The sequence below is a fragment of the Anabrus simplex genome, chromosome 1 (assembly GCF_040414725.1).
Source record: "Anabrus simplex isolate iqAnaSimp1 chromosome 1, ASM4041472v1, whole genome shotgun sequence".
NCBI lineage: Eukaryota > Metazoa > Arthropoda > Insecta > Orthoptera > Tettigoniidae > Anabrus > Anabrus simplex.
Genome location: NC_090265.1, coordinates 1,260,589,897 through 1,260,603,407, shown reverse-complemented (window position 1 = coordinate 1,260,603,407; position 13,511 = coordinate 1,260,589,897). Strand labels below are relative to the sequence as shown.

At 44.2% G+C, this 13,511-nt stretch overlaps 1 protein-coding gene across 1 annotated transcript in view; it reads right to left on the bottom strand.

Moving 5' to 3' along the window:
* The window catches only part of LOC136878189 (uncharacterized), a 266,784-nt gene that overhangs the window by 24,350 nt on the left and 228,923 nt on the right, over positions 1-13,511 (bottom strand). Inside the window, exon 2 of the mRNA XM_067152067.2 lies at positions 3,257-3,348. Within this exon, the coding sequence (XP_067008168.1) occupies positions 3,257-3,348 (92 nt within the window). The remainder of the gene's footprint in view (positions 1-3,256; positions 3,349-13,511) is intronic.

The window sequence follows — 13,511 nt, the reverse complement described above, 5'->3', positions numbered from 1 at the left end:
CCGGATTGCTGGTGTTGTGTTCGGGCAGGATTGCTCCAGGTAAACATTTAAACAACAAAGCAGTCAGCTCGTTCCAAGGACCCTCGCCTGCTTACGAGAGTGCTAGGGAAAGGATGCACTTGCCAATTAGGGAAACCCCTTTAAAACAAGTTTAAAGGAATTTCAAACGCACTTAGCTCACAGAGTATTACATTTCCATGTCTTTCTTTTCTAAGTTAATCCTTAGGTAACGACCTAGCCTGCTTTTAAAAGTACAACATCAGTTTCCTCATCAGTGTGTACGGGAGTTCCCAGCAGGGTGCATGCTGATGGTGATCTCACCTAATAAGTCTGTGTTTACGATTGTGGTCATTACTAGGGCTCAAATAGTGAAAGTCAGATTTTAATAACATTATACTCGACTTCTTCCTTAAGGAAAACAAACAAACCATTTTGAACAAGGTTAAATTCAGTTGTATAGACGTGGTGGCTCTAGGAAGATATTTTTACAATGACTTAGAAGCGTTCCCACCCAGTAGCGGCCATTGGGAATAAGAAGGGGGGGGGGGGGTGCAATAAGAAAAAAGCTAAAGTGGCAATCTAAGCGAATTTCGACAAAGAGGTAAAGGTTGACAGCACAAACACCTGTGCTATTGAAATAAAGCGAGGAGTACGGCAAGGCGGTGTTATATTTCAATTCCTGTTCAATATTTACTCTGAAAGGGTATTTTCTGAAGCACTAGAAGGAAAACAGGAGGGCATCGTTGTTAATGGGATCCAATAAATAATCTGCGATAAGCAGATGATACTGTTCTGCTTGCAACAACTATTGAAGCTCTGCAGACATTACTAAACTGTGTGGTTGACACAGTGCTGCAGCAGGTCTACGTTTAAACACGAAAACGACCAAAGTAATGGTCATAAGGAAACATGCCATTCAACCTGTTAACTCGACAGTAGCTGGCACACCGGGCGAGTTGGCCGTGCGGTTAGGGGCGCGCGGCTGTAAGCTTGCATCCAGGAGATAGTGGGCTCGAATCCCACTGTCGGCAGCCCTGAAGATGGTTTTCCGTGGTTTCCCATTTTCACACCAGGCAAATGCTGGGGCTGTACCTTAATTAAGGCTTCGGCCGCTTCCTTCTAACTCCTGGCCTTTCCTATCCCTTCGTCGCCATAAGACCTACCTGTGTCAGTTTGACGTAAAGCCAATAGAAAAAAAAAGTAGCTGGCACATCACTGAAGCAAGTCCAACTCCAACGCTTTAAGTATCTTGGCAGTGTACTTGATCACAGCTGGAACAATGCTGTTGAAATTAGGTCCCGGATTGAACAGGCAAGGACTGCATTCAAGAGAATGTGCGAACATCTCTGCAACATAGACTTTATGATCAATCTCCGTCTCCGTTTTCTGTCTTATTTTACGGTGCGGACACTTGGAGTCTATCAGAGAACACCATAAAAAAAACTTCGGTCTTTTGAGATGTGGTGCTACCGACGTCTCCTCAGAATATCATGAGTTGACAGAACGCGTAACACTGAAGTACTCCAACGTCTGAACGAAGAGCTAGAGGTCATACACACCACCAAAAAGAAGAAACTTGAGTACCTTGGCCATTTCAATCGAGATGATAAATACAGACTCCTTCAGCTTATCTTACAAGGTAAAATTAAAGGACTGGGTGAGCTGGCCGTGCGGTTAGGGGAGCGCAGCTGTGAGCTTGCATCCGGGAGATAGTGGGTTCGAACCCCACTGTCGGCAGCCTTGAAGACGGTTTTTCGTGGTTTCCCTTTTTCACACCAGGCAAATGCTGGGACTGTACCTTAATTAAGGCCACGGCCGCTTCCATCCCACTCCTAGCCCTTTCCTATCCCATCGTCGCCATAAGACCTATGTGTGTCGATGCGACGTAAAGCAACTAGCAAAAAGAAAAACATTAAGGAAGAGGAAGTATGGGAAGAAAGAGAATGTCTTGGCTACAGAATCTACGTGAATGGTATGGGTTCAGTACCCCCAATCATTTCCGAGCTGCTGAGAACAAGAAACAGATCGCCCTGATGACAGCCGACATCCAATGAGGATATGGTACGACAATAAGAAGAACAAGAAGAAGAATAAGAGGTAGTAGTCGGAATGTTGAAGGGCAGAATATAGCTCATTCGGCCACCCAAGTCGCACGGTGGCGACATGTAATATATCTCTGGTAACACATTTGGTGCTTACACCACAAAATTAATTTAAAACTCAGCCATGTTTTCAATTATTTTTTAATTTTTATTTAATTTTTTATATTTGTTGCCTAGTCAGCCTACCGCAAACTATGGGCCTGGGTTTAGACATTGTCATAATGGGCACTAGTTCTCGTGTCATACAGCCTCTTAAATATCCTTGCGAGGCTGAGACAACTCCTTTGAAGTGCATCCGCCAATCTTGAATTTATTTAGGGCCAAAAATTAACCCCAGATTGCTGAGAGAGTAACCGGTCAACAGCCAACCACAGATCATGGTGATGGATATCCTATTACAAAGAATGAATATAAATTATATTTTTTTAAATGAGTGTTAGGCTGTACCGGACACAGCCCCTGGCGTTTTAGGCGTGAATACGTCTATGTAGTCTGATTGTGTGTGTGATCTGCATTGGAACTCCTCGTTGTAAGTTACGCCTCAAATCACGCTCGAAAGACTCGATCTCACGACGTGTCCTACACACTCTAATAATGTTGAAATTTGCTTTTAGACACACCAATAAACCTGTTTCGATATCCTCTATCATCCTGATACCTTTTTATTAATTTTCAGCGGCAATCTTCGAAGTTTTGAAATTCTGTCGCCAAATTTTATTTTACATGCTCACCATACGCTTGTTTCTAAATATTATTGCACAACAATTTATCAAGCCTTAAAGAACTCTCCAATTCCTTCAAAATGACACCTCGATCATCGAAGTACGTCCACTCTGTCCGAAGTTACAGCCGGTACCACAGGAAAATGGCGCTCCAATTAGTCGCAAATATGTTTTCCCTCGCTGCCCTGTGATGATGTCATGAGCGGAGATGATTGCTATGTTATCTCCTGCGTAGTCATGTCCTCTACATGATGGTAGGCCCTATATGTTAAAGATGTAGGTTGTATAGTTTTCGAGATATAAGCGTTGAGCAGGGCGTGTCGAAAAGTGTCCTTTTGTTTTCATACTGCAACCCATACCTCGGACCGAAAATATACACGTACTGAACTCATGTCAAAAAAATGTAATGGGTTTTCATGAGAGCTCACCCACCTGTCGCTGCGGCTATCCCTGCTGCTGGAGTCGAGGTGACGGATCGTCTCTGTGGTGGAGCGCGGCAACAAAATGGCGGCCAGGGAGAGCACCTGAAACATGGAGAACATCAATAAACACGCAGGAAAATTTTAGCGACTTTAGTAATTAGCCTTATAAATATAATTCATCAACACCAATTTAACAAATGTATTTACGTTATTGGTTTTATGTTCCACTAATTACTTCTACGGTTTTGGAAATGCCAAGGTGCTGGAATTTTGTTGCGCTGGAGTCCTTTTATTGGCGAGAAATCTATGGGAACAACGGTAAGCAACTTCAAATACCATCGAACCTGCCAACTTGGGCTCAGATAACCAGCGCTCTAACGTCTGAGTTACTCAGCCCGGAAAAACAATTCAGATTCTCAAGATGGACATTTTCTCAACTATCAGTTATCAGTGAGATTGTATCACAGTGATTGCTAATGATTGACTGCACAGCCAGCTCCGTATCAATGGCTTTCTCAAGGCCCCTATCTTTTCCTGACAAGGAGACCTTGCTAAAGTATCCCAATGGATATTTTGACGGTGTCTGCTATTTTCATGTATAGCTTCGGGAGGAGCACGTTAGACTGGCTTCAGTCACGAGCACATCACCGAGTTAGGGCCTTGCCACCTCATCACTGCAAATAACTAGTCAGAAACGAGTCAGGTGCGCAAGGCCACCCCTTTGTCACCACTACTGCCGTCACTCGATGCCTCCCGGCGGTGTGAGTAACAGCTAGAAAGGTGATTCCAGAGCTTTCCAATCCAAGAGAACTCCAGGGGTTTCTCCTCGCCTGAAGAATCTGTACGGGCCGGCCTCCCAATTTAAGGCAGGCCGGGCGAGCTTCATGGGTTCAGTTTCGCCGGCGATTGAGACGGCTCACTTTGGGTTCAGTTCTGCTAGTGATCGTCAGCGAGACAGTGCTGTGAAGTGAGTGTACCGCTGTGGAATACTGTATCAGACAGCGGACAACGTCGACGGAGAGCGATCAGTGACTGTGAACGAAGGCCGCTGTGAGTGTGAATGCGAGACTGAGTTGCGCGCGCACAGGCCCCTATGGTTCTTCGGCGAGTTTTATCAGGAAACGCCTTAGGCCTCAAGTGACAGTTGCAGAAGTGTATGTAGTGTAAGCTAATCGTTTTACCTCGTGTCAGACGGAATAACTAGTGTGATTGAACAGTAAGAACAGAGAGAGAGAGAGAGAGAGAGATAGAGAGAGAGAGAGAGCGATAGCGATTACTAGTGTGTGCACCTGTGTAGTTGGTAAGATTTAGAGTAAATGCATCTTAAAGTAAACGCTACCAGTTGTGTGTTTATTCACCATCCCACCTACATGTTTCAGTATGACCTATTTCCAATATCCGTGCAAAGCGTGGCGGGAACTTCCACCGATACAAATGGCAAGACACATCTCCCACCCAGTTACGAGAAAATGAAATCTGAATGCTTCGAAAGTCTTTCACAAGACCAGCACGAGACATATCCCACAACGAAAGAGCAGTCCAACGAGTAAACTCTCCGTTTCGCAAGTTCGTGATCCACGGAGCGAATCCCTCCTCTGCAGTGTTTTTGTTTGTTTGTTGCTGTTAAATTCTAGAGAAGATGCATTGCCAATATTTTCAATTGTTCACCATCAGCTGTCTGCAACAATATTTACTATCATTTACTCCTGGACTTAATGACAGAGACCCGTTCATGAATATGCACAAGTGTCTTTTGTGATGAATGTTTTTAAGACTCCTTGAGGATGCGAAAAAACAGCCGTTCTTCGGTGTGCTAAATGCCGTCTAAATTACTGCTTCTCGTGTTTTTTGTGATCAGTACTACGCCGGTTCATGTAACAATCCGTAGTCGTAACACAATTTTTACAACGAAATTATATAACGTACTATAAATGACAGACAACATAAATAACGAATACGTTGTGAAAAAGCTTTTGCGAATGGTTTGGTCATTGGCCTTTACTCAAATATAAAACAAAAAGCTGCTTAAATGCTGGGTAGTCCATTGTGATACCAAACCTGGCAGCTCTGAAGATAATTTTCCGCGTTTTCCCATTTTTACACCAGGTAAATTATGGGGCTGGACATTCGAACAAAAGGTGAGCAACCGCTTGCTCGATATTTCCGCACTGGCACTGGCAACTGTCTACTATCTGTATCCTCATCTCTGAAAATAACTTGCCATGTACGCTAATAAACTCGTACATTGTTGGAAAAAAGCAGCATGTGTTTTGAAAAGGGCTCAAACCGTTAGGGATACGTTAGCGAGGCCGCCTTGTAGGTGTAGGAGGCAGTGCTTGCCCGTCATCGATCTTCATCGGACGTTCCAGTGTAAGATGATAATAATAATAATAATAATAATAATAATAATAATAATAATAATAATAATAATAATAATAATAATAATAACTGTACCGGGCGGTACACCTCCACGCCGCTAGTTCAAATATTGCGCCAATTGAAACTCCTCTACAGGAGAAAGCCTGAACTTTAAAAAACTGTCTTATCTCAACAGTTTTTCCGAAGATGGCTCTGTGTGAATTTTGATGTGTTTTTGTTTGTCATTGATCAAGAAGTGTGGACGTTCTCTACGAGATGCCTCTACAAAAAAACTATGATCATGCACTCTGGTGCAAACGAAGAAATTTTGTATTCAAAAGTTGTTGTCTTTACTAAATTTTTGTTCTTTTAGTTTTGGGTTGGCAATATTAATCCTTCCTTCCGCCAGGTTTGAACTTAGCCAATCCCGAATTTAATTAATTAATTAATTAATTAATTAATTAATTAATTAATTAATTAACAATAATGTATGTCTTATTCGATATGGATATGTAGCTCTAAGCTATCCAATAAAGTTGAGGGGGTGTGTCTACTCATTCTTGAAAGGTCTCGAATTTTCCACGAGGGTATAAAAACTGCTGATTTTCTTGTCTCCGGGCCACTAGTATAACATCTAACTCAGTGTGTGGATATGTAGCAGGGGGCGGGAAGCCCCCCGTTCTTCAGGCACCAGTTCTTCATCAAGGCAATGGCCTCTTAACATCTTTTCTCTTGCTAGCTCAGCAGTTTAACTCTCGGGGAAGGTTCGAAACCTTTAATATGTAACCTACCACTTTAAAATGTAAATTCCTTTTCAGTCTATGTAAAAACTATAAATCTCTTTTACTGTAAAGCGGGGATAGAGAGTGATTTACCCTCTCGAGCTCCCCTTCATTTTGAAATTGAGGTGACTACGTTTTCATAACCGTTTCTACGCTTCCTTAATGTGTTAAGTTTCCTCATACGAGTCACCTCCATAGATTGGGATTAGCCCCTGTATTATCGGCCTAGTGCCTCTTAGGTTTTAATATGTGTATTTAGGAGTGCAAGTTCTCGCCTCCATTCCCCTTGTATTTAGGGCCGTTTAAATTAATCTATTATTTTTTCATTTGAGGCCCAGTAGAATGGGTACAAGTTGCCCCTGTTTATTTATAAGTATGCCTTAAGGGCAGTTGAGTGTAAGGTCTGCTTATGGCCTCCTGATAGGCTTAAACTATTGAGAGCGGGTCGGCTCTTTCCTAAATTCGATCTCGGTGTGCCTCTAGGAGGCTTAACATTGTAATTAGGAGCAAGTGCTCCTTGGCATGAAGGGGTTTTCTGCCCTTTGTTAAATTGTGGGTGTGAGCTGAGAGCTCAAACTTTGGGGCTTGTAGCCCAGAATTTGTAAAGTTGTTGTGTACCTGATTTAACTGTTGTTATTTGTTGTACGCTCAAAATTCTATGTTACCATTGTTAAGTTTTGAAAATATAACCTTGTTGAAATTTTAATTCATCTTTCGAACTTTTGTAGTTGAGACCTATTCCAGCCCGCACCTTCTTTCACCTCTAACTACCACGGATATTTCCGTAACAATAACAACAATAACAATAATAACAATAATGGCATCGCTATTTACGGTTTTCGGAGATGCCCAGGTGCCAGAATTTTGCCCTTTTGGGATCAATGATCTGGATGTTAGATCCCTTACAACAATCATAATCGATTGTTGTAGTTTTTAAGATACCCTGAGGGGTCTTAATCCTGTCCCGTAAGTGTTCCTAAATGGGCCGGAAGGCGATGCCATAGGTATCACATTTAAACTCCACCGTATGCCACCGACCTCGGGAAGGATCGAACCCGCTATATTGGGAAAAGAAAGACTGTTAGTAGCTGACTGCGCCTGAGTGATTGGATGTACTGGTGAATGTAGTAAAGTAAAGCTATACAATAAATCGGTGCTGGGAGTAGCAGAGTTGCTGCAGGACTTCAAGCGATTCGCAAAATGCTTCAAGATTTACAGCTGGAAAATCTCAGGAAAAACATTGTACAAAGAGCTACTGTAGATTACTGAAACTGGATCAAGCCATGATACTTGTATTCGACTACATGACTATAGACAAATTCAATTAGGCGTGAGATTACTTCGTAGCAACGAGGTGTACTTTCGTAAACAAAACGCCAAGAGAAAGTCTGTTTTATGATGTTTACATTACTTTTATTATCATATTTAATTTGAAGTTCACGGGATAAACATCCGTAAAAAATGTAAGAACGTAACCTCCCACCTATTGTACCACACCATGCAGCGACGATCACAAGTGTTGGTGGAGCGTGCGACCTTCCAACGACCTCCTCATGCGTACAATGAGCGGAAAATTGCGCATACAATTAACTTTTGTCTTTTTACCAACCGTAGCATATGTATAACAGGTGTTCCAAAGTGCACGCATTATCGCCAGTAATGTATAGTGAAATACAAATCTAGTCTACATACTGCAACTTGGTTAAACACATACGTCCTAATTTTCATCCCCCTGTGGGTGGGGGCGGTAGAATAACACCCACGGTATCTCCTACCTCTCACAAGAGGCGACTAAAAGCGGCCCCAGGGGCTCTGAACTCTGGAGCGTGGGTTGGCGACCACGGGGCCCTCAGCTGAGTCCTAGCATTGCTTCCACTTACTTGTGCCAGGCTCCTCACTTTCATCTATCCTATCCGACCTTTCTTGGTCAACTCTTGTTTTCTTCCGACCCCGACGGTATTTTGTATGGAGGCCTAGGGAGTCTTTCAGTTTCACGCCCTTCGTGGCCCTTGTCTTCCTTTGGCCGATACCTTCATTTTTCGAGGTGTCAGACTTTCCATTTTTTCCCTCTGATTAGTGTTATATTAAGAATGATTGCCCAGTTGTACTTCCTCTTAAAACAATAATCACCACCACCACCACTCCTAAGAAATAAGTTCGGTATACTCTGAGTTTGTGGAGCTAATATTCAATAACCAGAGTTGCTGCAGGGCCCTTTCTATTGTGCGCGATGGCGGTGATCGGTATTTCGACATCAGACTAACCTCATAGAACCGAATGGCGATATATCACTAATGATCCCACTAGCCACAAGCTACAATGACCAACTGACGATATATCGCCAATGACCTCACCAGCTACAAAGACCAACTGACGATATATCGCTAATGGCTCCATTAGCTAGAAAGACCAACTGATGCTATATCTCCAATGGCCCCACTAGCTACAAAGACCAACTGATGATATACACTGACTGACAGAGCAAATGCAACACCAAGAAGGAGTGGTCAGAACTTTATGCCAATTGCAGGGTAGACTGACGTCACTGAGGTATGCTCATGATGTGAAATGCGCCGCTGTGCTGTGCACATAGCGAACGATAAATGGGACACGGCGTTGGCGAATGGCCCACTTCGTACCGTGATTTCTCAGCCGACAGTCATTGTAGAACGTGTTGTCGTGTGCCACAGGACACGTGTATAGCTAAGAATGCCAGGCCGCCGTCAACGGAGGCATTTCCAGCAGACAGACGACTTTACGAGGGGTATGGTGATCGGGCTGAGAAGGGCAGGTTGGTCGCTTCGTCAAATCGCAGCCGATACCCATAGGGATGTGTCCACGATGCAGCGCCTGTGGCGAAGATGGTTGGCGCAGGGACATGTGGCACGTGCGAGGGGTCCAGGCGCAGCCCGAGTGACGTCAGCACGCGAGGATCGGCGCATCCGCCGCCAAGCGGTGGCAGCCCCGCACGCCACGTCAACCGCCATTCTTCAGCATGTGCAAGACACCCTGGCTGTTCCAATATCGACCAGAACAATTTCCCGTCGATTGGTTGAAGGAGGCCTGCACTCCCGGCGTCCGCTCAGAAGACTACCATTGACTCCACAGCATAGACGTGCACGCCTGGCATGGTGCCGGGCTAGAGCGACTTGGATGTTGGATGAGGGAATGGCGGAACGTCGTGTTCTCCGATGAGTCACGCTTCTGTTCTGTCAGTGATAGTCACCGCAGACGAGTGTGGCGTCGGCGTGGAGAAAGGTCAAATCCGGCAGTAACTGTGGAGCGCCCTACCGCTAGACAACGCGGCATCATGGTTTGGGGCGCTATTGCGTACGATTCCACGTCACCTCTAGTGCGTATTCAAGGCACGTTAAATGCCCACCGCTACGTGAAGCATGTGCTGCGGCCGGTGGCACTCCCGTACCTTCAGGGGCTGCCCAATGCTCTGTTTCAGCAGGATAATGCCCGTCCACACACTGCTCGCATCTCCCAACAGGCTCTACGAGGTGTACAGATGCTTCCGTGGCCAGCGTACTCTCCGGATCTCTCACCAATCGAACACGTGTGGGATCTCATTGGACGCCGTTTGCAAACTCTGTCCCAGCCTCGTACGGACGACCAACTGTGGCAAATGGTTGACAGAGAATGGAGAACCATCCCTCAGGACACCATCCGCACTCTTATTGACTCTGTACCTCGACGTGTTTCTGCGTGCATCGCCGCTCGCGGTGGTCCTACATCCTACTGAGTCGATGCCGTGCGCATTGTGTAACCTGCATACCGGTTTGAAATAAACATCAATTATTCGTTCGTGCCGTCTCTGTTTTTTCCCCAACTTTCATCCCTTTCGAACCACTCCTTCTTGGTGTTGCATTTGCTCTGTCAGTCAGTGTATCTCCAATGGCCCCACTAGCTACAAAGACCAACTGACAAAAATGGCGTATGGCTTTTAGTGCCGGGAGTGTCCAAGGACATGTTCGGCTTGCCAGGTGCAGGTCTTTTTTATTTGACCCGTAGGCGACCTGAGCGTCGTGATGAGGATGAAATGATGATGAAGACTGCACATACACCTAGCCCCCCGTGCCGGCGTAATTAACCAATGATGGTTAAAATTCCCGACCCTGCCAGGAATCGAACTCGGGATCCCAGTGACCAAAGGCCAGCACGATAACCATTTAGCCATGGAGCCGGACGACCAACTGACGGTACATCGCCAATGGCCCCACTCGCTACAAAGACCAACTGGCGATACTGTATTTCGCCAATGGCCCCACTAGCTAGAAAGACCAACTGACGATACTGTATATCGCCAATGGCCCTACTAACACAAAATATCGACTGACTATCAACTGACTATATATCGCCGCCCGCCTGTTGCCATTTCTTGATGGATGCAGTATTTTTGTATCCGTCTCTTGGCACTGGCCAGAGCAAAGTGTAGCTTCCACTGAAGTCCCAGTCTCATCCATGGCTGTGACAATATGGAAGTTGCTGGGGTATGGGTGGTGCTGAATAATGACATTCGGAGCACAAATAGTGTCTGAGTGTTATGAAAGGTGTTGCTCATAGGATCAGTCGTGCTGCAGTGGCACAGTCTGGCCCAGTGAGGAAAGCAATGGCAAACTACCTCACTCCTCATCTTGCCTAGTGGGCCTCATTTGGGCTCTGCAATTGGTTTTTGCTGTTTCCCTATAACTGCATAGCCTTTGATGGTGCTATTTAAGGATCCAACCAGCCTCTGGGCTGATTACCTAACAGACACAGACATATCACAGACGAAAGAATCCTTCAAATTAAAATAGTTGTGTCAAAATAATTGTTTTTTCATTTCCTGTGAAAGGCGTTATATTTCTCACTATTCTGGGAGAAAAGAATGACATATGAACCTTAAGTACTAATGTTATGGTTTTATGAAAGGAGAACAGGGGAAGTATGCCGAGTTCGTTCGCATTACACCACCTATTGAACAGGTGGTCTTTTTCAGTAAAATGGACAATTCTCATCCAGAAAGAAGACCCGCAAATATGTGAACACGCGGTGAGCACGACGACACCTCAGCTATACCGGTTGGCTTTCAGTACCGAGTTTGCTCTCTCTTAACTCGTCAGTTGAGATCACGAGGCAGGAATAGAACGTGGATTCTTGTAATAAGAAGAAGCTAGAATGTGTAAATGTTGGCCCTGGCAGATGGAGAAACATTAAGTAAGATCTGGAGTGTGATATTTGTAGCAGGGACAAATTCTAAATTTTGAAGATGAAAGCTTAAGTTCTAGAAAGTTTCATGTGTGTCCAGTTTTACTCTACGTATGCCAGTATGGGTTCTAAATTAAAGATAAATGAGAATATTTGTTTTTTTTTTTGTTTTTTGCTAGGGGCTTTACGTCGCACCGACACAGATAGGTCTTATGGCGACGATGGGATAGGAAAGGCCTAGGAGTTGGAAGGAAGCGGTCGTGGCCTTAATTAAGGTACAGCCCCAGCATTTGCCTGGTGTAAAAATGGGAAACCACGGAAAACCATTTTCAGGGCTGCCGATAGTGGGATTCGAACCTACTATCTCCCGGATGCAAGATCACAGCCGCGCGCCTCTACGCGCACGGCCAACTCGCCCGGTGAGAATATTTGTAACAGTCGGTGGATACATTAAACTGGCCAAGATGTACGTTGCTGAGGTTAAAGGAACCATGTTTTTATACAGGGAACTACATACCGAGGAGGAAGGAACTAAATTGTCGCAGAAGTCTGCTACTGTAGTTGCAGATACCAGTTACTGACGCATTTCTCGTTGTCTTATTATGTGGAGTTATTAGTGTGTTAAGACATGCTGTTCAATGGTTGTTTTACCCTCATCCCGAGGTTGTGCAGCTCCTTTCAGGCACACCCCCAATGGAGGCTAGCTGCATGTACCATTTCAACCACTGCCATTCTTAAATTTCGGGCAGTACCGAGAATCGAGAACCCGGGTCCCCGAGGACGGCAGCTAATATCACTAACCGCTATGCTACGGAGGCGGACAATGTTCATACTGAAAAGGTAATCAAAGACGAACTTCGAAAGGGGATCACAATCCAAGGAGAGGAAATCAAAACTCTGAGATATGGCGTTGATACTGCTATTTATCAGAGTCTGCAGATGATCTGGAGAAATTCCTGAATGGCACGTTAAACGAAATTCGAGGTGGTCTCTGAGGTAAGATTATTTCAGAACAGAGTCTTGGAAGAGCACAATATGTAAATTAAATAAATAAATAAATAAATAAATAAATAAATAAATAAATAAATAAATAAATACAAAACAATAGTTAATGGAGAGCAGCCGAACGAAGTCAGGTGATGCACAAAATATTAGATTAGGAAATCTTAAAGGAAGTAGATTAATATTGTTACTTGGGTAGTAGAGTAACTCTAGTTGGGCCCACGAGAGTAAGTTGAAGTCTGACATTTGAGCGGCGAAAGCAGTAACTACGAAGTACGCTGCGTTGTCATAGTTACCTCCAGCTGCGGCATATCACCCTTTCATACAGGCTGAATATTGTATCAACTATGTTGGCCTAATGCAATTCAGTAACCTTATTTCCGTTCCTAAGCTCGTGCTAATAATTCCGGCATTTAAGATGGAACACGTCATTGCCGATAAATATAAGCTTTCATATTCACTAAAATGACAATAACCTCAACAAATGCACATGTTAAATAGAGGATAGAATTATACAATTAACCACTGATCTATTTACAATAAAATAAACTAACAACGAAAATAATATTCAGGGAACAAACACTTAAATTATTACATAAACCAGCAACAATTAACACTGCTAAACACAGTATTACTCCGAATAATATCACAAAAGCGACTGAGAGCAAACCAACCCACATGGCGATAGCATCATTAAATGTGGCATCTCTGTTATCGTTGCCATAGCAACAGACCATTTTCGAGCAGCGCTAGTCAGCTGTTTCTCGCTGTTGGCGCTAAACGTCAGACTTCAACTCTCGTGGGCCCAACTTTAACGATGACAGAAGTAAGGACGACATGAAATGCAGGCCAACACAAGCAAGGAAGGCCTTTGTTAAGAAAATACACTAGCTCACTTCAAGCATTGTTACAGGAATTAGAAATACTGTA